At 35.4% G+C, this 26411-nt stretch overlaps 1 protein-coding gene across 2 annotated transcripts in view; it reads right to left on the reverse strand.

Annotated features, from left to right (window-relative positions):
* Nucleotides 1–26411, reverse strand: part of LOC115225397 (centrosomal protein of 290 kDa-like) — a 141116-nt gene that overhangs the window by 27330 nt on the left and 87375 nt on the right. For both annotated transcript variants that reach the window (XM_029796355.2, XM_036498548.1), the window contains exons 34-48: nt 23933–24046; nt 18695–18895; nt 15201–15389; nt 13859–13993; nt 11374–11598; nt 10973–11191; nt 9605–9759; nt 7388–7601; nt 6119–6256; nt 4996–5110; nt 2731–2837; nt 1630–1761; nt 1398–1537; nt 525–675; nt 169–303 (exon numbers count right to left, since the gene is read on the reverse strand). In XM_029796355.2, the coding sequence (XP_029652215.2) occupies nt 169–303; nt 525–675; nt 1398–1537; nt 1630–1761; nt 2731–2837; nt 4996–5110; nt 6119–6256; nt 7388–7601; nt 9605–9759; nt 10973–11191; nt 11374–11598; nt 13859–13993; nt 15201–15389; nt 18695–18895; nt 23933–24046 (2370 nt within the window). The remainder of the gene's footprint in view (nt 1–168; nt 304–524; nt 676–1397; nt 1538–1629; nt 1762–2730; nt 2838–4995; nt 5111–6118; nt 6257–7387; nt 7602–9604; nt 9760–10972; nt 11192–11373; nt 11599–13858; nt 13994–15200; nt 15390–18694; nt 18896–23932; nt 24047–26411) is intronic.

Raw genomic sequence — 26411 nt, forward strand, 5'->3', positions numbered from 1 at the left:
AAACTAGCACATATCAGCTACACTACAATATTTAATTGTTAAACGATGATGATGATGATATGCTTACTTTCTTGGTGACTTATTATTGAAGTAATCAGTTCCTAAAGATTACATTTTTTTTTTTTGGAAGATCTTTATCAAAGTATAAACCTTTTCTTTGAAACAAACCTTTCCTTCCACGAATTTAGAATCAAGTGCCTTTTTTAATTCTTCAACTTGTTTCAAAAGATGTTTATTTTCTTCAGCAACTTCTTTAACCATTTGATCTTCATGTTTTGATAATTTTCGATTCAGTTTTGAAATCTGTAAACACCAGAAACAACAAATAAGATTTTTATAAAAGATTCTTTTTTTTAATTTTCATATTTTTTTAACACCCTTTCCTTTAAATCTTATAAAATCAGCTGTAATCAACTGTGTCTGTAAGATATTTCTCTAAGAATCACTAAATCTATTAAATGGTACTTTTGACTGTTCAAAATATGGAGAATTCTTCAGGTAAAACATTAAAAGCAAAAACTAACTTCTTCTGATTGTTTATAATTTAATTCTTTTAGTTCTTCCAGTTCATAAATATGCTTCAGATCATCAACAGCAGAACTTGAAGCAGAGAAAGGCTTGGCTCTAGGAACACTTTTCGTTTTATTTTCATGGATTTCTTTTTCTCTGTTTGATCTGTAATAAGAGAGGAAAATGATAAAATAAATTTAGATATGTTACATCAGAGTAAAGATATCTGGTTAAAAAAAGAAAGCATTATTAACAGATTTTATTAGCAGATAATCAGAACAGATTGTACAATTAAATTTAAACAAATAATCTGAAATAATATGGAATTTTGATGCATTAACCTTTTTGTTACCAAATTTCTGTTGAAATACACTCTTTGTTTCAATTATGAAAATAATGAAGAATTTAGTCAAATAGCTTTGTCATTATTAAGCCTTTAGCATTTAAACAAGCCATATTTAGCCTAAATGTCCTACCTATTTTATGTTCAAACTGGTCAAATGTGGCCCCTCACACCTACCCCACAATGTCGTTCTAAAAATAATCACATCATTGAAATCTCAAAGCTACAAGATAATGCATGATTAATTCAGAACAATGTGAATAAATATGCATTACATTTGACAGGCTACTCTGAATGCTAAAGGGTTAAGCTGATGTTTGGAACATAGATTAACACTAAATTTTGATGGAAGGTTTAAATTTAGATCACTTTCAACATGACATATCATAGAACAAAGGCCAGTCTTGAATGGACTGGTATCAACAGGGTTAAACTGAATGAAAGTTCACTAACAAGAAGGAAAGAATAATCCTCCAATAATTAGCAAAACTCAGCATCTGAATTTCAATAAACGATAAAATCATTAATATTAATAAATAAATACCTGTCCAATGCAATCTTAAGTCGTTTTACTTCCTTCTGAAATCTTTCATTTTCTGATTCATAATCTTTAATTTTAACTTTCATTTTTTCCACAGTTTTTTCCCATTTTTTCTTTTCTTCCCATTTTATAACTTCAACATTCTACATAAAGAAATGTAGAACAAAAGTAAATTACATCAACATGACAGATGTACGAAATACAAATTTAAATATTACATCATAAGATTTATCACCTTTGGTTTCTCTGTTTTCATTTGTTCATAAGGTTTCTCAGCTTGATGTTGGCGGGCCTTTGATTCTTCTTCTAGGTACAAAACTTTTCTACGCATTTCACTTAATTCTTGGCCTTCACTTTCTTGCAACTTCTATTACAATAAAAATTTGATTAAATAATAATTTCAAACATTTGTATTGTTTACATTATGCATTTCCTAATTCATTTCATTCAATAAACCCTCCTTCAAAAGATATGGTGTTTTTTCTTGATGGGTGGGCTGTTAGGAAAAAAGAACATAGGTGTCCAGAAGCACAGTGGTAGGTGCAACATATGGGCCAAGTATAGATGAAAGATGTAAGATATAGAGTCCTTTAATGTAGTAAATGAAGAGACAGGTAGGAGGATAATAAAAGAATTGGAATTTTCTAATGGACTTCCACTTCATGGAATTTTTCCCTCTTTCATATGTTTATTTAATACTTTGACACCTTTTCAAATAACTAAATAACACACCAGCTTCACCCACCAGCTCCACTCTTCTAATCTGAGAACCTCTCTATGTGGCAGGCAAGTTTGTTAGAGCATTGGATAGCATGGTCTCTTGCAGTATTTGTTCCAGTTCTCTGTAATCTAAGTTCAAAGCCTACCAAGGTCAACTTTGTATTTTATTCTCTCAGAGCAGTAGATTTCATCTAGCATATACCAACATGGACAAGACAGACATAAAACTGATGATGACAACAATGATGATAATAATGATGATGGATGGCAGAGTTGTCGCTGCCTCTGTCACCACCATCATCATCATAGTCAAATCTTTCAGCATGCAGTGATTGTTAAATTGAAACACATTTGTTCCTTTCTCTTTCCATTTTTCTCTCCTCATCTATTCTTTCTTTAGAGGAGCATAAGACTGTTCACAAAAACATATAAAACTTTTCCTTCTAGTTTTTTCTGAGTGTAAACCTAATGCATTCTCTTTGTTTTTGGTGGCGGGGGGAGGGGGGTTACCATGTCTTCATTTTTTTTTTTTATGTTTTTCTTTGCACTGTAACTAATGCATTTTGATATAAGAACATACTTAACTCTGTATTAAAAAAAGTTGACTTGTAGATACCTGTGAACTTGCTTTCATTCTTTCAATTTTCTTCTCCAGTTCAGTAATCTGATGATTGTTTTGCTGCTTTTCTTGTTTTAGCTTCTGAATTAAGGAATTTTTCTTTTCTGAGAATGATAACAGTTTAAAACAATTACTACCAGAGATACAGCAGTCTATCATACAATAATGATAATTAGCAGTCTACAGTACAGTAATAATTATAATAGCCTGTGGCTATCTTTCACAATCAAGTTTCACTTAATAATATATACCATGCTTAGGGTGGCAAGCTGATAGAATTGTTAGTGTACTGGAAAAAATGCTTAGCAACATTTCTTCTAACTTCACATTCTGAGTTCAAATGCCACAGGGGTCAACTTTGCCTTTCATCTTTTTGGGGTCAGTAAAATAAGTACCATTTGAGATCAATATAATTGACTTGCACTCTCCCCTGCAATTGCTGGCCTTGTGTCAAAATTTGAAACCAATGTCTACCATGCTTTCAATTATTGTTTTAGGTGTGCCATGTAATCACAAGCAAACACAGACATCCTCCTGACAGCTTCTGCCTTTGACTCAACTGAATATCCAGGATGTGAAAGCTGCCTACATACAATAATTATCTTCTAATATAATAATGAGCATAGTGTTTTTATGTATTTGTACATGAATATATATTTGTCCAAAATCATGCAAGAGTGAAATGTTTAAGGGAGAGGAGAGAAAATAGTAATTCAGTGAAGGAGTAGTAGTGAGAGTAAGAGCCATGAGTGGGGTCCAAATTGCTTATACTTCTTCAATATGTCAAATATCTTTACAGTTTTTTTATGCAATTCCTAATACTACTTAATTCTAAAAATATGAGATTTTTTTAAGCATCAAATGGCTATGAGAGTCCACCCAAGTAAAATAGGAATTGAAGGGGTCCATAGGTTAAAAATGGTTGAGAACCAATTGTCTACAGCATAGTAATTCTTAGAAGTACTCCACAACAGGGGTCCCTAATCACCAGGGCATGGATCAGCACCTGATTTTAAATTTTACTTCATTTTATTGACTATCACAATTAGCAGGGCGTTTTTACATTATATATCTCTATATATATAAAGCTGAAGTTGACTGTGTATGGCAGGTTTCAACTAACACTATATCCTCCGAAACCCTGCGGTGGAAGTTGACCAAAATTGAGAATATGATAGAAGGCTTGCTCTTCCTTCCATAGAAGAAAAAATTCAAATCAGACCACGTTAACACCAAAAATTATTTACATCAAAAAGGAGCTTTTTTTTTTATGAAAATCCCTCTTTTTTATGATTTTTTGACTGCCATGTCGCCATTTTTCAGTGTATCTCAACTAGAAAATTGTTCACTTAAAGGGAATAACAAGCTACATAATGCAAAATTTTTACTTTTCAAAAATTCCAATTCTAAAGGGTCGAAACAAACCCGAGCAACGCCAGGTGATACTACTAGTGTATTATAAATGTAATAATTAAATTATATATTATGCATTTTATTGTTGTTTTGTTACGTATGTGATTCCCTGATCTGTGGGAAAATTGTCTTGCATAAAACTAGTCCATGGTACAAAAATAGTTTGGTGACTGTTCAGTAGTACAGTTATGGTTATAATGATCTGCAGTACAGTATTTACTTCAATCAACTACATTAATGATTATAATAATATTCTATAAACAGGCTTAAAAAAAGAAGACACTTCTGTTGTCAGCCTACACACACACACACACACTATGTACATACAGATAAAGAAGAGATTTTTTAACAATAAAGTTAGCAAATCTATAAATTAATATTTGTGCATAAATTAGAGATTCATATAACCAATGCTTATATCAGTTTTCAGAAGCATTAACTTGATGACAATAGAGACAGGAGGTATGTTTGGTGAAGAGAGAGACTTTCTTGAAAGAATTCAACTCTCTACAGTAAGTCAACAAAATATTTATCAATTCCTCAATGTCACAACTTCCAATGCCTATTTAGAACAAGATGCATCAAGGAGGGAACCTGTACATGGTTGCTCAGTTTGCTAGAAACAACAGCCAAATCTCCCTTAAATCACATTTCACTGTCCTAAATAAGGAGGGACACATTAGATATTATAGTCCTTAGATAGCTCTCATAAAAAACAGAATGACTATGGTTCAAATGTTTTTGATTATAGCTCTACTCCTTTAGAGCTGGTCAGATGCAAGACAACAGCATCAACAACTCAGAGCTAAAGCTAGTATTTTTCTAAAAATTTATTAAATTAAACCTTACCAAGTTTCTCCTGCAATTCTCCCAATTCAGACTGTAAATTAGCTTCTCGCTCATGCTTTTTCTTCAAGTCTGATTTCAGTTTTTCATTTTGGCTTCGAATTTCTTCGATTTCACTCTGAAATATTTTCAAATAATTATTTTTATTATTAATATTATTATTATTATTAATATTTTTATTATTAATATAGGCACAGGAGTGGCTGTGTGGTAAGTAGCTTGCTTACCAACCACATGGTTCCGGGTTCAGTCACATTGCGTGGCACCTCGGGTAAGTGTCTTCTACTATAGCCTCAGGCCAACCAAAGCCTTGTGAGTGGATTTGGTAGACGGAAACTGAAAGAAGCCTGTCGTATATATATATATATATATATATATATGTATGTATGTATGTATGTATATGTTTGTGTGTCTGTGTTTATCCCTCCAACATCGCTTGACAACCGATGCTGGTGTGTTTACATCCCCATCACTTAGCGGTTCGGCAAGAGAGACCGATAGAATAAGTACCAGGCTTACAAAGAATAAGTCTTGGGGTCGAATTGCTCAACTAAAGGTAGTGCTTCAGCATGGCCACAGTTAAATGACTGAAACAAAATAAAGAAATATTTTTATTAGTGTTAGTATTTGTATTTTCCTTCTTTCAATTTTGTTTCCAGTTCTTGTCTTTGACTGTGATGGATGAAACAAACTAATGACCATGTCTTCACATTAATATTTCACATTTTTATAATTGAATTAGATGAGGCATTGACATGGCTGTGTGGTTACGACGTTTGTTTCTCAACCATATAGTGTCAGGTTCAGTCCCACAGCATGGCAACTGAGGCAAGTGCCTACTACAGACACAGGCCAACCAAAGCATTGTGAGTGGATCTGGTAGATGGAAATTGAAAGAAGCACATTGTGTGTGTATGAGAGAGGGAGAGTATATTTGTTTCCTTGCTTGACATCACATAATAGTTGTAAATGAATGTCACTGTCATACAAGCAGTGTCATTCATTTCAAATATTCTGCTAAAACACATGCGAGGGTTGGCAACAGGAAGGACACGTGGTTTTAGAAAATCTACCCCATTAAACTTTGTCAGACCCATGGAACCATAAATTAAAATATGATACTCACAGACAAATTTTCTGTTTGCTTATCAATTTTCTTTTTTATTTGTGCCTCTTGTTGCTTCCCTGCTTGTTGTATTTGTGTAGTTAGTTCTGTTTGTTCCAGCAAATCAGTGCGAATTTTAGACAATGCTTTGTTCAAGGCCTAACAAAAGGAAAAATTTTACTCAAATAAGAAAACATTAAAAAACTGAAATTATAATTTCTCAGACTATAATAACTTCATCTTTAAAAATGGTGACCTTTTCAATATTTACATCTACACGCAAAGATCCCTTCATATCTTAAGATGGGGTTAACAGCATAAATTATATACTTATTAATAACTTATCTCAGCTACTTGACTATTTTAATTCTACTAGAGCCTCTATTGGTCAACACTGATCATGTATCTGCACATGTACTTGCAAGCATGGTCAAGGATTCTATAAGTCTGGCAGTTTCCCAAGTATGCAAAACTCCTCTCTTCAGGCCACAATGTTGTCCGAAGAACAGATCATTGCCTTACAGCTGCTGATATAGCTCAGCACCATTGTCACTGCAAGTGTTGCTGTCAGGACACAAAGAGCTAGAACAGCTACCACAAAGCATCTCGTCTGACATTCCAACACTTCTGCCAATTGTCCTACATTAGTACATTTTCACTGACTCCAAAAGAAAGACCAAGTACAGCAAGTCAGAACAAATACAGTAAGGCATTCTATCCAATGTTCTAACAACTCTAACAATTATACCATATATAACTTGACTCAAAGAACTAATGACCAGCTTTAAATTTAGTTATAATGGAGGGAAAGTTTACTGTTGAGTGAGCAGGAAAACAATATTAATCAAGACTATACACAAAACAACATATTCTTTTCTACTCTAGGCACAAGGCCCAAAATTTTGGGGGAGTGGGGGGCAGTCAATTAGATCAACACCAGTATGCAACTGGTACTTAATTAATTGACCCCAAAAGGATGAAAGGCAAAGTCGACTTCAGATGAATTTGAACTCAGAATGTAAAGACGACGAAATACTGCTAAGCATTTCACCCGGCATGCTAACATTTCTGCCAGCTCGTTGCCTTCACAAAACAACACATTATCAAACAGATTTTGTTTGAAAATGAAAAGAAACTATCAAAAGAGGTACAGTGTTAGCTATATAAACAGTGGATTATATTCAAAGCTTTTTTTTTTTTTTACTTAACAATAGTCTTCAATTCTTCAAACAATGAATCCTTAACTCATCTTCCATTTTTTTTTAAAATTTGATAAAAATAGATTCTAACCTGAATTTGGTTTTCTTTCTGCAATAATTGATTCCTTAATTGTTCAGTCAGTTTTGCCACATTGGCATAAGATGCTCGGCTGTTGGCTTCTTTTACACAGGAAATTTCTTCTTTCAATATCTGAATTTCTTTTTCTTGCTCTCTAACTTGTTGGGATAACATATTTTGTTCTTTACTCTTCTCTGATAATTCTGCATCATGTTTTCTTAACAACCTACAACACATTAAAGTTAATCATTTTCAATAAAACTCAGCAATTGTTTATTTAAATGAAGTGTAAACCAACGTGGCACTAACCTAATAAATTAAAGTGTAACATATTCCTACCTTAAAATACAGCAAAAATATAAATCTAGTAAAATTGGTGCAGATGTAGCTGTGTGGTGAAGAAGTTTGCTTCAAAACCACATGGTTTTATGTTCAGTCCCACAATGCATGGCACCTTGAACAAGCTATTATAGCCCTGGACTAACCAAACCCTTGTGAGCAGATTTGGTAGATGTGTGTATATATACATATGTGTGTGTGTGTATTTGTGTCTCTTTCTCTTGACATCATCTCATGAATGTTATAAATGAATGTCCTTCATCTCTAACATTCAGTGAAAATGTGTCTGGCCATGGGGAAATATTACCTTATTTGGAAAGAGGTGAAGGTAAGCAACAGGAATGAAGCTAACAAGGACGCAAGGATGGATTAGTCAGAAAAATGAGAAGTAAAACTGACCTTGAAGGGATTTTTTTTTAATTCAGAAAATATAAAGAGCCAGAATAAATATTACCTAACAATTCTAGCAATCTACCACCTCTAAACAAAATCACACAATGGAAACATTATTTAGAACACTAGCTGAAAGTTTACAAGCAATTTCTCTGCTGTATGATGTTACATATCCCACAATTTCTGTCTTACATTTTACTTGTCTGTCACATCTATGATGTTAAGAATGAAATAAATTAACTGGAAATGATGAAATAAATAAATCACTATTGACTTTAATGTCTACTTTTCCATACTTGTATGGGTCAGACATGAGTCATTGAGGTAAATTTTTTAAGGCCAGATAATTCTTATCACCAGTTGTTTCCAAGCAAATTAATATTTTCTCCAGGTTCAGACAGGGTTTCGTGGGGAATTGCAAATAAACAACATCGTTTGCATGATGGCAATGTTTGTACACAATTAGCACAGAATGTCAAAACAAGGAAACAGAAACACCCTTACACACACACATGATAGGCTTCTTTCTAGTTTCCACCTATCAAACTTATTCAAAAGACTTTGGTTGGTCCAGAGTAGAAGAAACTTTCCCAAGGTACTGTGCAATGAGACTGAACCCAAAACTATGTAGTTGTAAACCAGACTTTTTAATCACTTAGCTATGACTGCACTTAAATGGGAGTCATAAAAGCACAGACATGGCTGTGTGGTTAAGAAGTTCACTTTGCAACTACAAGTAAATGAAAACATAGGCAAATAAACATCCAACAAGATTCATACAAGCAGGCCAGTAGCTGACTAACCTATAGATGTAGTGTGGAATTAAGTCATTGATAAGATTGTAAATGTATGATGAAACTTTTTGAAACTTTAAGAAGCAATATTCTTTTCTACTCTAGGTACAAGGCCCCAAATTGGGGGGCATTCGATTAGATCAACCCGAGTACGCAACTGGTACTTAATTTATCAGCCCTGAAAGGATGAAAGGCCAAGTCGAACTTGGTGGAATTTGAACTCAGAATGTAAAGACAGACGAAATACTGCTAAACATTTTGCCCAGTGTGCTAATGCTTCGGCCAGCTCGTCACCTTTTTTTAAGAAACAATATTATCAAGAAATGAAACAGAAATAAATATAATGGTCTGTGCAGTGGAATGTGAAAAGCACCTAGTACATGTTGTAAAGTGGTTGGTATTAGGAAGGGCATCAAGCTGTAGAAACCATGCCAAAACAGGCACTGGTACATGAAGCAGTTCAAAGAATGCATCAAATCCTGTCAAACAAGTGAACCCATGCCATGAACATTAAATGATAATGATGATGATGATATGTGTTTTAAAACAGCTAACAGGTCTCTTCCGTTGTTTAGTTGTTTCAGTTTCAACACACAATCTCAGATCAAGTCCCTTGTCAAGTAAATACAACTTCCAAATTATTTTAAGCTTCCATTAAATAATATACAAGAAATTTGCAAAAACTTTAACCAATTATACGCACTCTTCCTTAGCTTGGTCTTTCTCTCCAATTATCTGTTGTAGTTTAACACGTAGAGCCAGGATTTCTTCATTTTTAGTTTTAATCTGAATTACTAGACCAGACATAGCTTCATCTCGCTCAGCAATTAAATCTTCAAGGGCAGACATATGTATCATCTGAAGTGAAAGAAAAGAGAAACCAACAATTCATTTCATTAAAATATAATTTACAATTCAATGTCAGATATAATACTTTTTAGTTATAATTTTTGGTTTGATAATCAAAACTATATTTATATTACATAATACACTCACTACAGAATTTATAATCAGAAAGTCCAATAGATTTATAGATTTATGTTTGGAAGTCACTAATACATTACATGTATTTTTCACCAAGAGTTGAAACCCTACTGTTCCTTATACAGCCAAAGCATATTGTATGATTTTGATTTTTCCAGTTTCAGCTAATGAGCTGTGGCCATGCTGAATTTATCATGGAATATATTTTTATACATTTCAAAGACTTGCCAGTTGTTATAACAAAGTATACAAGATAGATACGATCAATGTAAGGTAATTGTTACTACTCATGGTTTATTAGTGTGTGAAGTCTAAACACAGAGAGAAACAATTGAAGTGGAATAGTTTAATGCTGAATTAGTTTTAGTCTCCTAAATATTTCTTTGGTGCAATTTGATATATAATTTAACATCCACTTTCCATGCTAGCATGGGTTGGACGATTTGACTGAGGACTGGCAAACCAGATGGCTGCACCAGGCTCCAATCTGATCTGGCAGAGTTTCTACAGCTGAATGTCCTTCCTAACACCAACCACTCCAAGAGTGTAGTGGGTGCTTTTACGTGCCACCAGCATGAGGGCCAGTCAGGCAGTACTGGCAACAGCCACACTCAAATGGTGTTCTTTACGTGCCACCTGCACAGGAGCTAGTCCAGCAGCACTGGCAATGACCTCGCTCGAATATTTTTTCACATGCCACCAGCACAAGTGCCAATAAGGTGATGCTAGTAATGATCACACTCAAATGGTGCTTTTTACGTGCCATCGGCACAGAAGCCAGTTTAGCTGCTCTGGCAACAATCACACTCGGATGGTGCTCTTAGTGCGCCACTAGCACGGATGCCAGTCATCGAATTTGATTTCGATAATCATTGGTTTAAGTTATTGAGTACTTCACAATTTTTACTGTACTCTTTATATACAATAATAATATATGAAGTTAATTCATTAAGTTATTTGACTAGAAAGAAGACTATATTAATTAGCTGATAACAGGCAAAATGCAGATATCAGTAATGGCATATTTGCTGTTGGCAGGATTTATATATGAGTCTTCTTTAAAATATCTTATTTACAAAATATTTACCTGCTTTTTGAAAGCTTCATCTTTGCTAGATTTATTAACCAGTTCTGTAGCTGCTTCTTTAAACTTCATATAAGATCTATCAGCATTCTCTTGCATTTTTAACTGCATAGACCGCAATTCTTCAAAATGTTTTTGGGTCATTTTTTCCATATCCTCATGGGCAGTTTTCAAAAGCTCTTGAAGATTCTTTATAGATTCTTCTTTCAGCTGGATCCTTGCCTAAAAATAGAAACCAGATTAAAAATATGGAATGTTTTCATTATCAATTAGTTAGATTATGTCATTAGATGATGCTTACAAAGAATATGTTAATAGCAACTGTAAATGTCTGTTGTCAATAGTTTTAGTGTTGTAAGCTATACTCAGTTTTTAATTCAATTGAAAATATGAATGTTGCTAACCTTAAGACTTGAAACAGCACAATGTGCAACTTTAATAGCTTGCTGGGTTTCAAAATGACCTTCATTGGATTCTTCCTTCTTATTCTTTGATACACTGAGATTTTTAAGGAAAATATTACGATCCACGGTAGCTGGCATCTGAAGCCGTATCTCAGCAATTAGTTTGTCTTTAGCAATGAGATTTGCTTCAGCCTCCTGAGCTACAGCTTGCAGTTGTTCAACTCTCTAAATTAGTATTAAAATAATTGAATAATTTTTAGTTCAAAGACAAATAAATCACCATCAACATCGAAATTGTTCATGAACAATGAAACACAAAGGTAATATTTTTACTGTTTACTGAGATGAAAGATTATAAATTTAAAAGTAAGAAATAATTTCTATTAGTAATTTTAATAATATTCTAATTTTAATAAAACCTGTTTTTAGACTGTTCTTCTTTCAGCATTACATTAATTCTTTTTTTTATCCAACCTTCTCTCTCAGTTCCAGTTCTATTAGTGATACATGCATGTTAGACACAGACATGTCTATAACCTCAACTGGCAAACATCTCTGAGTTAAATTTTGCATGAGATGATCTCATGTATATCTAACCAACAAACTGTTTTAAAATAAATAACAACATAGCACACATCAAGCAGATGATATGCAAAACCTTCTATCCCCATCAGTACACTTGACAGCACAATCTACTGTCATGCTCACAACCTTAGCTGCTTTAGTGAACTCACCCTTCTCTCACTACCACTTATTGAAAACCTTTACCACCACTATGGGAAGACATGATTCCTCAGCCCTATTGACCTTTAGAAGAGGATAATTCATTCATTATCATTTGAGAAATCAAAAAGTAGCATTTTATCTATACACGCATCCCCAATACTGACAAATGTGACCAGCTAATTTTAGTCAATTAGTATTTAATAGCTTCATAACTAAATCTTCATCCCACCTCATTTAATATCATGAAAAAAAGCCTCATTTACTACCTACATTCTCCTACTGCCTAACACCATATAAACAGTCTCGGTAACAGTTATGCACCCACCCCTCTCCTTAACTGGAGATCAAGCTAATATATGTTTTCCATTACTATTCACATTTGCCACTAACTGGAATATCTATTTAGTGAAGATTGAAGACAAGCTATGATATGAGGCCATTCCTATTATATCCTACCCTTAGAAATTACATTATATTTTTATATAAACATTAGCCATGTATATGTTACAAACATCAAACGGCAGTTGCTGAAATTGGTGAGTTGGACATCTAAAATTATACTGACTTAGATGTCTTGAATGAAGCACTTTCCCTTAATAACCAAGCTGGCACCATGACTGCAGTCATTTCTTTGGAATATCTTTTTAACTGAAGATTGAAGGCACAACATAAGATATATCATGTTAACATATTCACATGTCCTAACAGCACAGGCATTCTTGCTATTAGCTCTACTTAGGTCCATTTGCCCTAACAATAAGTCCCTCTTTGGTAGACAAATGTACCTACACCTAGTACCATGGTAACAAACCAAGACTATCACTGTTAGGCCTCCCTCTTCCCATAACAAAGACAAAATCTTTGCTTCCTTATCTCCATAAGAAATTACCAATAAAAATTCTTTTAGTTTAGTGATAAAAGCCTAAAAATTGTTTATTGCCTGGAAGAATATATCTCTCCCATTAAATACGATAACTTCTCAAAAGCTCAACATTCTCCTTTATACAGAGTTATGCCACTCATACAGCCACATATGTGTTACATTGCTACACTAGTAGCAATACTTTCCCTTTTTACACCACCCACAGTGAAATTAATCTGTCTAGTAGGGTGGGCACTTAGAGCAAAACTAACACTGTTCAAAATCACAAGGAAGAGATGTGGAGTTTGTAAGCTGCAGCTATGACAATCCATTGAAGAGAACCCTCACTCTGAATAATAACTAACAGAGTGTAGAAGGGATTCTTTAATCCCAGCAGACAGGCTCTCTAGAACCTATGGCATAAAAAATTGCACTATGAAGTGGTTGGTAATAGCAGGGATATCAAGCTGTAAAAAAAAGACATCAAAACTTGATCGTCAAATCAATGCAAAAACAAAGGGCTACAGACATTAGTATGATGAAAAGTGTGAACATCCCTTGACTGTCATCAAACTATTACACCATCAATACCCTTATTTTCAAAACAAGTTCCAAATAATCCCACCCTTTACCAAAACTTTTGGTCCTCTTGTCAAATGAAAATTGTATGACTTCCATTATCAATGTTTTCATGATGAAAGATAAGTCTTGAAAGATTGTGTTAAATGGTAGAGAGAAAGCAGGTGAGTGCTGTGTATGATATATGATGGAGAAGAACCTCATAAAGACTCCTAAAGGGAGTTATTTCATAATATTTAGGAAAGAAAAATATAATAATCAAGAATGTGAATTTATCAAGAATTTTGAACTGAATGTTCATTTCTAAACCATTCTTACCTTTTTAAGAACTTGAGATTGGGCTTTGGTGTCAGATATTTCTTTCATGTTCTGTTTTATAGTAACAATAGCATTTTCAAGTTGAACAGCCACAGGTTGGGAAGTATCTGGCAGTTTACCAAAGTTTTTATTAAACTAAAAGTTAAAAATAAAAAAAAAAGAATCTATCAGGATTACATCTTTCAACTAAATATATATAACATAAACTGAATCACTTTTTCATAAAAAACAGTTTATCTCCAAACTATTATGTTGCTTGCCTTCCCTGTGTTCCGGGGTGAGACTGCCAGGACTCTCCAGATGGACAGATTTGTTTGAGGATGAAAAACCTGAAAAGCCCTCACCATCAAACCTTAATGGACCAAAAAATTTAAAATCTGAGGTGGAACATACCATCAAGATAACAAGAAAAGGTAAAACTCCAGGACCAGATACTGATACAGTTAGAGATTGACAAGTATGAAACTGATGTAATTGAAAATGAGATTCTGTTTTCCAATCATTTACTGACTGATAAGATTCATTAACAGTTTCAGAACTGTCAGCCTTATGAAATGAACAAAGTAGATGGAGCAATATAGATCAGAAACATTTTGTATGGGTTCACTTTCCAATTATAAGAACCATACTGATACACCTCATATACTAGGCCTTGCTAAAAAAAAAATAATAATAATAATAAAAAAACAGTATCTGTAAAGTACTGTTTTGCAGTGAAAATAAAGGTTAAATTAGATTCAGGAAAGTCAAGAATGTTAATACTCTGGAAGTTATTAGAATTGGTTGGAATTACTGTTAGAATCATGTATTCAGTCAATAGCAAATTTTGATGGAGAAGTAGTGATAAAATCATTCATTTTGCCTCTTCCATTCTTTTCTTAAATATTTGAAGTTTGCACCTAAACATTATTTTCATATTGTGCTAAATAATAGACATGTAGACTAATTAGAGGCACTTTTAGAAGTTTTATGTCAAGACTGTTTTCAGTTGTCCATATATGCTACAAGTGTGGGCATCAAAACACATTGAAATTTATATACAGAGTTTATAATGCAAAATATCCATTTTACAATACATGTGTTTATAAACTGCAAAATATGTTGATAATGAAACCCATGACCAGAATGCATCAGTTATTAGGACCATTTTCAGCCTATGTTCCAGTATGGCCTTAGCAGTGAACGTTAAAACAAACTAAAGAACTAATGTTTTATTGTTTAATATCTAAAGTTAACTTATTAAAGCAATAACTTTCCATTTAGGAAAATGACCAGAGGAAACAAATTGATAACCAAACAATGGAAATTTATTCAAAGAAAACTAATAAGTTACTATACTTACCTGTGCAGTTGCAGAAGTAAAATCTGAAGCTTGTTTTTCCAAATTACTTATTGTCCTCTCTAACTCTTGTTCTCGGAATTCCCAGTCAAGTTGATGCTTTTCAAATTCTTTAGATAACTTTACATTTTTACGTTCTAAATCAGCTATAGCCACTTCTTGATTTTTTATGGTTTTTTCATAGAGTGATATCTAAAAGGGAAACAAAGAAATATCTGAGAGTATTCATCATCATCATCATCATCATCATCGTTTAACGTCCGTTTTCCATGCTAGCATGGGTTGGACGGTTCAACTGGGGTCTGGGAAGCCAGGAGTCTGCGCCAGGCCCAGTCTGATCTGGCAGTGTTTCTACAGCTGGATGCCCTTCCTAACGCCAACCACTCCAAGAGTGTAGTGGGTGCTTTTTATGTGCCACCTGCACAGGTGCCAGACGAGGCTGGCAAACGGCCACGATCGGATGGTTCTTTTTACGTGCCACCGGCACAGGGGCCAGACGAGGCTGGCAACGGCCACAATCGGATGGTGTTTTTTACGTGCCACCAGCACGGAGGCCAGTCGGGGCGGCACTGGCAACGACTACGTTCGGACGGTTCTCTTATGTGCCACCGGCACTGGTATCTCAGCTACAATTTCCATTGATGTTGAGAGATTTTGATTTCAATTTTGATTTTCATTTTGATTTTCATTTTCACTTGCCTCAACAGGTCTTCACAAGTAGGGTTTGTGTCACAAGAAGGAACGGTATGCATAAGTGGGCTGGCTACGTCCCAGGTAGCGGCCACGGGTATGGTCTCACTTGTCCTGCCGGGTCTTCCCACGCACAGCATACTTCCAAAGGTCTCGGTCTCTGGTCATTTCCTCGGTGAGACCAAAAGTTCGAAAGTCGTTCTTCACCACCTCATCCCAGGTTTTCCTGGGTTTACCTCTTCCACAGGTTCCCTCAACCACCAGGGTGTGGCACTTTTTCACACAACTATCTTCATCCATGCTACTGACTTGGTCACCTAGGTAACGGAAGCTATCAACTACTTCTAGTTTTTCTCCCTGGAATGTGGTGAAAGTTGGTCTCTGAGCATTTTCAGTGTTTATTGCTCCTGAGCATCTGCCACATACAAAGACTATCTTCCCAGTTAGCCTTCCTTTGACATTGCTGCACCTCTTATGTGTCCATAGCTTACACTTGGAGCATCTTATAGGAGTTTCTACCTATGCCTTTTCTACAGATCGAGCAGGGCCATCTACCTGAAGGAGTTTGTGATTTGCCTGCCTTCCTACATATTAAGACTTTGGTTTTAGCCAGGTTGATTTTAAGGCCCTTCGATTCTAATCCTTGTCTCCACACTTGAAACTTTGCCTCTAGTTCTGATAGTGACTCAGCAATTAGAGCAAGGTCATCAGCGTATAGGAGCTTCCAGGGGCATCCTGTCTTGAATTCCTCCGTTATTGCCTGGAGGACTATGATAAATAGGAGGGGACTGAGGACTGAACCTTGGTGGACCCCTACCTCTACTTTGAATTTTTTAGTGTACTCATTGCCAACCCTCACCTTACTTACAGTGTCTCTGTACACGGCTTGCACAGCTCTCACTAACCATTCATCTATCCCTAGTTTCCTCATTGACCACCAGATAAGGGATCGGGGGACTCTGTCAAAGGCTTTCTCCATGTCAACGAAAGCCAAGAAAAAGGGCTTATCCTTGGCTAGGTATTTCTCCTGCAGCTGTCTCACTAGAAATATGGCATCAGTGGTGCTTTTTCCTGGCACGAAACCAAACTGCATCTCATCCAAGCTGACTCTCTCCCTAATCAGTTGGGCTATGACCCTCTCCGTAACCTTCATTACCTGATCCAACAGTTTGATACCTCTGTAATTATTTGTATCTAAAGCGTCACCCTTACCTTTGTAACAGTTGACTATTATGCTGCTACACCAGTCATTGGGTATGACTCCTTCATGTATCACCTGGTTAACTATACGGGTGACTAGGCTATAGCCGACACTACCAGATATTTTAAGCATCTCTGCAGTAATTCCTGATGGGCCTGGGGTTTTCCCTGTCTTCATGCTACTAATTGCCTTAACTACTAAGGTACTGTCAACTCGGATAGCTAGTCCCTCTGTTGGATCGACATTCGGCAAACTCTCTTTATCCCATTCATTTTCCTTATTTAGCAGCCTCTCATAATGATGTCTCCAAACCTCTCTCTTTGCATCCTTATTTAGGATGCAAGGATGCAAAGAGAGAGGTTTGGAGACATCAATATTATATGAAATATACAAATAGACTTCTTTTTAGCCAGTCAAAAAGAAAAAAGAAAAAAAGAAATGAAAATCTGTTGCAACAGTAGCTTCAGTAACCATAAGAAGTTGGTATTTCTCTTTTGCTTATCAAGCTGAGCATTTATCTAAGAATGTCCTTGAGCATTTATCTAACAATGCCCTTGATAATTATCATACTTAAAATTGAGAGATAGAATAATGAGCACCAAGTTACATACACAATGTCCACTGCATCCTATTCTGTTACATATTAAATACATAACAGGTTATGACCAGTGAGTGGCTGTGTGCTAAGTAGCTTGCTTACCAACCACATGGTTCCGGGTTCAGTCCCACTGCATGGCACCTTGGGCAAAGTGTCTTCTACAATAGAATAGGGCCGACCAGAGCCTAGTGAGTGGATTTGGTAGACGGAAACTGAAAGAAGCCTATCATGTGTGTGTGTGTGTGTGTGTGCATGCATGTGTTTGTGTGTCTGTGTTTGTCTCCAACATTGCTTGATAACCGATGCTGGTGTGTTTACGTCCCTGTAATTTAGTGGTTCAGCAAAGGAGACAAATAGAATAAGTACTAGGCTTACAAAGAATAAGTCCTGGGGTCAATTTGCTCGACTAAAGGCAGTGCTCCAGCATGGCTGAAGTCAGATGACTGAAACAAGTAAAAGAATTGATGGCTATAATAGTTAGTAGCCATTTTGCTCTACTAACTATTATAGTCATCAATATGTGAAGGAAACATTATTGCTGTGGATCAGTGAGTGTAAACATATTTTAATTTTATTTTATTTTCCATACAACCAATTTCATTTTTTAAAATAACCCATAATTTTTCTATCATATAACATGTTGGATTGAGCAAGCGCATTTTCAGATGTTAAAAATTTCAAGGAAATAACATTATTCTGTGTAATGAACCTTTACTTGTTTCCAAGTGATAAAAGATTTTCTTCTTTGATTCCAGACCTCTTTGAAAGCATAAGCTAAATGGTTAAAACATCAACATCAGTTGGCTTAATGAAAACACATCCAGCCTTTCAGTTGTTTGTTGTTTGAAGGACTAAGGAAAACATTACCTTACTTAGAAAGAGGTGAGGTTTGGCAGCAGAAAGAGCATTGAGCCATAGAAAATTTGCCTCAACAAGTTTTGTAAATGATTCATACAAACATGGAGAAGTAAACATTAAAACAATGATGCTGAAGATAAGACGTATTACCTGTTCTTGTAATCTTGATATTTGACGGGTTTGTTTCATTTGACTCAATCGTAAGGTTTCCATCTTTGAATGCCATTCTGCCACCTTCTTAACCCCTTCATGACCTCCCTTAATTGTTATCTCTTTCATCTCTTCCTTCCCCAACTGGAGAAGTTCTAACTCTGCCAATTTATCCTCCACTTGCCTGCGTTGTTCCTTAACCTGTAATGAAGATATATTACCAAATTTTAAAATACAATATATATAGATCTAACAGCATGTGTAAAATTACAACCATAAACATGATTTTTAACACTATATTTTAGATATTTTAAATAACCATTTGGTATTTATTTTCTTTGTTGTAGACATGAATCAATTTCTTCTTATTACATTAAGATTTACCTCGTTAAAGATATGCATATTTTCCTCATTGTATTATCAACTTCATCTTGAGTTAATTTTTATCAGATGTTTGTATTGCATTTTGTAGCATAGAAAAAATGTTATACTTGAGTAAGTTGTGAATGAAAAAATATATAATATACAGATAACAGTTTCAAATTTTGGCATGAAGCCAGCATATGATATAGAGATAATATAACCAAAGAGCATACTATAGAATCACTTGGAATATTTTACATGTCTTTCAAGTGCGCAAAGAGCACTGAAACAGAAAATGTACATTCTGTTAAACTACTAAGGATATTTATTTCTTTATTGCCCATAGATGGCTAAACATAGAGGGGGCAAACAAGGATAGACAAATGAATTAAGTTGATTACACTGGTACTTATTTAATTAACCCCAAATGGATGAAAGGCAAAGTCAACCTTCGCAGAATTTTAACTCAGAAAGTAAAGGCAAACGAAATACCGCTGGGCATTCTGCCCGGCATGCTAACGATTCTGCCAGCCCACTGCCCAAAACAACTAAGGATATTGCTAATTTGAAAACTTATGAAGGTGAACCTGATGACAATTATGTGGTTACAAAGAAATGTTTAGGGAACATATATCTTTACTGCTGATAGTAAAGATATGTGTATGTGTGAGTATGTGTTTGTGTGTGGGTGTGTGAATGTGATGTATGATGTGTATGTATCTGATGTGTATGTATCTGATGTGTATGTATCTGATGTGTATGTATCTGATGTGTATGTATCTGGTGGTGGTGGTATATGTGTAGTAATAAAACTTGACATAACAAGTTTAACCCTTTTGATACCAACACACCTGAGACCACCCCTAGTTTTATGATATGAATTCTCAATTTTAAGGTGATCTAAATTAAAACTTCCATCAAAATTTCATGTTAATTTATGTTCCAAACACCAGCTTAAAAATGGCAGGTATTTTAATACATTTTTTTATTATTTTAAAAATTAAGACAAAAGTAATGTATTCTGACAGAAATACAGTAACGAAAGGCTTAAAGAAGAGTAAATGTGTTATGTAAATCTATGTCAAACCAGTAGAGATAAAATCAAGTGGAAATTCGATGTTCTTGGTTAGAATTAGAAATGAACAATGAGAAATACACAAAGAAACTGTGTTCATAAAGGAAAAGTGGTAAATCTAAGAGAACTACAACGATTGATAAGATAGTAATAATTATTTGATAAACAAAACTAATTCTACAAGAAAAATAGATTAGAAATAGGACAATTTTGAAACAGCAAGTATTAACTCCTGTCAGTGTATAAAAGAAAGGTTTTATTATAAGTATGTTGATAATAATTGTTTCTAAGACACAAAATCTGGAATTTAGGAGTGGGATAAATGAATGAAATCAACCCTAGTACTTGACTGGTACTCTAATTTATTGGTCCCACAAGGACAAAAGGCAAAGTCAACCTTGCTGGGATTTGAACTTAGAACATAAAGAATGAGAATAAATATCATAAAGCATTTTTCTGATGCTTTAACAATTCTGCCAATCCTCCACCCCTTAAAACATGTGTTATAATAACGTATATTGTTTCCATAATTACCAAACTTGAGAACTTATAGTTCAATCTGTAGGTGAATGTGATTATAAGGAAATTTATAATTACAGAGATCAATATTATTGTAATTTAATTATATTACTAAGTGAAAATAGAACAGTAGAACAATTTTTAAAATTCCATGTTACTCTAGCAGAACAATTTAATTGTAAATACATAAATTGTAAATATATAAATTCTGTAAAACTGTCAACAATAGCAAACACATCACATGGAGTGTGACAAGTTCTTTCAGACTGGTCAGTTTTCATTTAAATGCCCAAGCTGAGAGAGAGAGGCATGTCTTAGTGCTGGTAGTAATTTAGAGCTATCATAGACATTTCATCATCATTATCATCACCATCACCATCAACAACAAAATCATCATCATCATCATCATATCTACATCTGTATGAGTCAGAAAGAGTGTTTTGTGGTATTTAGTTACATTCTGAGTACTAATTTCTCTAAAGTTGACTTTACCCTTCATCTTCCCAAGGTCAATAAAATAATGTGCCAGTTAAATACTGAATCTGATATGACTGATTGTTTCCCTAAGCTCAATAAATTTCTAGCCTTGTGCCTATGAAAGGAATTATCATTATTATTATTATCATTATCATTATTATTATTATTATTATTGTTGTTGTTGTTAAAAGTGATTGACGGTAGGAAAGGTATCCAATTGCAAAAACCTGCTTCACATAACAAAACATTTGACTAGTTTTTTTTCTCTTATTTTCTGTTGTTAGTGCCAGACATTGAAGGGCTGTGAAAGATGAAAGATGAAAGACTGCAACAGGTAGTGAAATGAAGAAACATGACAAGCGGTGAGATAAAGGAATTTTACAGGGGTGAGATGCCGAGATATGGTGGATGGTAAGATCATTGCTATCTTGTCTTAAGACTTGGGCACACTAGGCAGTGGGTCTGGGTATAGTAGCTCATGGGTCTAGGGGCTCAATTCTGATCTATGTACGATGTGTCTTGCCATCAATAGGCAAACACTATAAGGACCCTGTGCACTGATAATTCCCCAGGGCTTATAATGCTGCTAAGACCTTGAATAAAATGGAGGAATGTAATGGGGGTTGCATGAGAGGAATGGACATGACACATGGTGAGAGAAAGGAATATAAGTGGTCAGAAGATAAATAAACATGGCAGATGGTAAGATGAAGAAACAAGGAGGGTAGGGAGGTACAGAGTCAGTGGGTGGTGATGCGATGAAGGGATATGAGAGGTGGCAATATGAAAAAACATGTTGGGGAGAGAGATAAAGGAATGGGGTGGGTGGTGAGATGAAATTTGGTTTTGCGCCAGGATAAGGTACCTCAAAATTCTCTCTTTGTAGTGAAATAACTACAGGGACAGTTCTTGGCTAAGAGCATTCATTCACCTCCAGGTCAGTGAATGATCTGAACATGGTAGGGTAGGTATTAAATCATGATGGTGGTGGTGCTGGTAGTAGTAGTGGTGTTAGCAGTGGGTGGGAAGTTGCAGTGGCAGTGGGAGGGTGGCAGCAGTGGTGATGTTGGTGCTATTGGTGGTGGTACTGGTGCTGGAGACAATGACAGTGACAGTGGTAGCAAACTGCAATATTTATTGACCACATTCATCACTAGAATAAGTGGGTAAGAACATTAATTATCTAAATGTCAGTGAGTTAATATGATTATAATTTTTCTGAACCTTTATTTCTAAACTAATCGCAGTTATTCACTGTGAATCTGACAAATAAACGATCAGAATACTGACCAAGTGGATAATAATAATAACAATAATCCTTTCTACTATATGCACAAGGCCTGAAATTTGGGCGAGGGGGATAGTTGGTTACATCAACCCCAGTGTTTCACTGGTACTTAATTTATCAACCCCGAAAGGATGAAAGGCAAAGTCAACCTCGGCAGAATTTGAACTCAGAACATAGCAGCAGACAAAATATCACTAAGCATTTCGCCTGGCATGCTAACAATTCTGCCAGCTGCCGCCTTTAATAATAATGATAACGATAATAATAATAACAATAAATGCCCTGATGCAGTACCAGGCAGTGGCTCTCATGGCTTCTGATCTTAACTGATTGGAAGTGTTATCATGTACATTGTTTTGTCTTGGTATAAAAGATGGGCTACAGCAAATATTCTGCTCAATACCACAGATTTGCTTGTCAGTTGTTTGACCTTAACCAGTTGAGCATGTCCCTTAGTGGCTGATGATATGTGCATCTCTGATCACGAGCAGAAATAGTGGGGGAGCATCATAGCCATGTGTTGAGAGGGATTCTTTGGGGTTTGAATAATTCACCTCTGGAAACATGGGTGTTTCATTCAACATCCTTAAACAACCCTTATTCAGGGACCTTTTGAGCGGGATGGGCTACTCGACCAGAAGAAAATTCTAACTGGGCCCCACCTGCAAGATCATGTGCAGGTTATCTTGATATGAGATCACCATATCACGCACACATGGTTGTGATGCATGTGCCTGGTGTACCCTTATCAGACGGGTAGTCATGATGAGTATATAGGGCTTCGTATATTTTACCCCAGTGTCACTTTGATGGCATGCACTGCTCTTTCACTCAATAATAATAATGAAATTATCGTGTATAGTGCTCAGGTACACTACAACTCATCAAAGATGCCCATATACTACATAGAATTATGTACAAAAGTTAGGAAAGTGAACAGTGTATGAGTCATGATATACATGTGTGCATGCATATGGAGAGGAGAGATATCAGGATAAGAGCAATGCTGCCATTCATTTAAAAATAAAGCTTCCTGTTTCAGATCTAGTTCAGTATTATATACAAATCCAAGAGAGCAACCTGAAGATGAGTCTATCTTTCTGAAAAATTATAATCATATTATTACCACTAGTTTCAATATAAAGGGTCCTAGTTCAAATCTTGTCTGGGACTATGTACACATCCAGGAATAAGATACCTGATGACACTCAGACATAATCACAGTGTAGATGTAAATACTGTAAAAATTCTTTTCATATCTAAAAATGAGGAGAATAAACTAAGTAAGAATCAACCAACTATTAAATAATAATTTGAGCCATTTTCAGGATTTAAAAGTATTCTTTATTTCTTTCAAACCTTGTATACTTATTTAATCCTTTAGAAAATTGATATAGGCTCATTACTTAGAGTATTTTGTAGTTTGAAAATATTAAGGGCATGTCTAGAATTTTCAGCAAGACAAATTCAGGTAAATACATGGTGTCATGTCTGATAGGAGAGAAAAATGGGTCACCTCCACTAATTCTCTTTCAATTTTGGACTTATCTTCTTGCAGCTGAATCATATTATTTGCAAATTTCTCCTGTTTGGAAAGTGGAATAGCTCCTGCATATTGTCGATGTACTTCCTGAAATTGAAAACAACACAATAAAATAATGATTTAATCAGTAATAACTCTTTCTATAACAAAAAGAAAAATGAAATATATACCGAGTCAAAAAAAATAATTATCTATCATCATAACAATCCCTGTGCATCATCTCATGATTGTTCATTATATAAAATCCTCATCCTCATCATTATCCTCATCATTATCATCATCATCATCATCATCGTTTAACGTCTGTTTTCCATGCTAGCATGGGTTGGACTGTTCGACTGGGGTCTGGGAAGCCAGGAGGCTGCACCAGGCTCCATTCTGATCTGGCAGTGTTTCTACAGCTGTATGCCCTTCCTAACGCCAACCACTCCGTGTGTGTAGTAGGTGCTTTTTATGTGTCACCAGTGCAAGGGCCTGAAGAGGCTGGCAACATCCATAATTGGATGGTGCTTTTTACGTGCCATCAGCACGGACACCAGTCCAGCGGTGCTGGCATTGACCATGTTCAGATGGTGTTTTTTACGTGCCACCGGCACAGGTATCACAACTACAATTCCATTTCATTTAATAGAAAACAGACATATGAGGATGATGATGATTTAGAGGTTATGAGGAGGGATGGTCATGTAAGCTATATGAGCAAAGTTTTGTAAAATGGCTATGTGATCAAGATGTTTGCTTGCAATTACATCGTTTCAGGTTCAGCTCCACTGCATAGTACCTTGGACAAGTATCTTCTACTACAGCCCCAGAATGACTAATGCCTTGTGAGAGAATTTGGTAAACAGAAACGGTGTAGAAGCCCATCATATATGTGTGTGTGTGTGTGTGTGTGTGTGCCTTTGTCTTTGTGGTTTGTTTATGTCCTTATAACATTTTTGGTTCAGTAAAAGGGACCCATAGAATAAGTACCAGACTTTAAAAAAATAAGTACTGGGTTTAATTTGTTCAACTAAACCCTTCAAGGTGGTGCTCCAGCATGGCTGCCTTCCAGTAATGGAAACAAGTAAAGGATAAGAAATGAAGGATGAGCAATGATGTTTATTTGTTTGTCTTAAAATATTTCTACAATTTGTTTGTGAATAGTTACCAAAATTTGTATACATATCTGAAAATAATCTTAGAATAATGCAATAAAATATAAATTCAGAGTTGAAGGTTTCTCTTGAGCAATATCTTTACTTCTCATAACTCACAAGCATAATCAGCCTCTCTCTCACTCACACACACACATATATACATACTCAGAGTGGTGTATACCTCTGAGTTTAACAAACTGTTACCATGACAACAGTTGATAGAAATTATTATATAAACAGTCTTTCATCATCATCATCATCATCGTTTAACGTCTGTTCTCCATGCTAGCATGGGTTGGACGGTTTGACCGGGGATCTGGGAAGCCAGAGGCTACACCAGGCTGCAGTCTGATCTGGCAGTGTGTCTACAGCTGGATGCCCTTCCTAATGCCAACCACTCCGTGAATGTAGTGGGTGTTTTTTACGTGCCGCCTGCACACAGGTGTCAGGCGAGGCTGGCAACGGCCACAATTCGCATGGTGCTTTTTACGTGCCACTGGCACAACACTAAAAGACTGAAATCTAGAACCTTGCTGTAAATTGATTTAAGTTTAACAAAAAAGACCAAATACCACTAGGCATTTCATCCACCATGCTACTGGTTCTGCCAGCTTGCCACCTTACAACTGATAATGAATAATACTGGTTATCAAATATATATATTAAATGGTAATGCAGATAAAATGATGGTAAAATAAAGTGCTCATTCTTGCAACCCTGTGCCATTTCCAGGATTCAGCCAAATGGATCAAGATATTTAAAATTTAAGAGAACAACCTCAAAGAAGTCACATGAGGATAATGAACATATAGTAACAGCAAGGCATTGAAGACTAGCACTGTAGGCAACATTTGGGAAAATCTTCTGTATGATATGAAAGAACAATATGACAATATGATTTTGAAGGAATCAAAGCATTTTCATCATATGTTTCAGAGGAGAGACAAAACAAATGTCACAAAAGATGATGCGAGTACAAGGGTACAGGACAAAGAGGAAAGCACTAGGTATCAAGAGTTAGCGGGAGAAATAGAAAATTAGTGTCAGAAGAGAGAGAGAGAAAATGCTGGAAATCTCAAATCACTGCTCAAGAAACCCAAACATTGTTACATAAGAATCCTTTGGTGGCCCAGTAGGCATGGGTGTTGAGAAGTAGTAATACAACTCATAGGTGATGGTTTCAAATCTCTTCCAGAAATTACATGAGATCTAGATAAAAATTTTTATAGACGTAGGAGTAGCTGTGTGGTAAGTAGCTTGCTTACTAATCACATGGTTCTGGATTCAGTCCCACTGTGTGGCACCTTGGGTAA

This window comes from Octopus sinensis, linkage group LG2, assembly GCF_006345805.1.
Source record: "Octopus sinensis linkage group LG2, ASM634580v1, whole genome shotgun sequence".
Taxonomy (NCBI): Eukaryota; Metazoa; Mollusca; class Cephalopoda; order Octopoda; family Octopodidae; genus Octopus; species Octopus sinensis.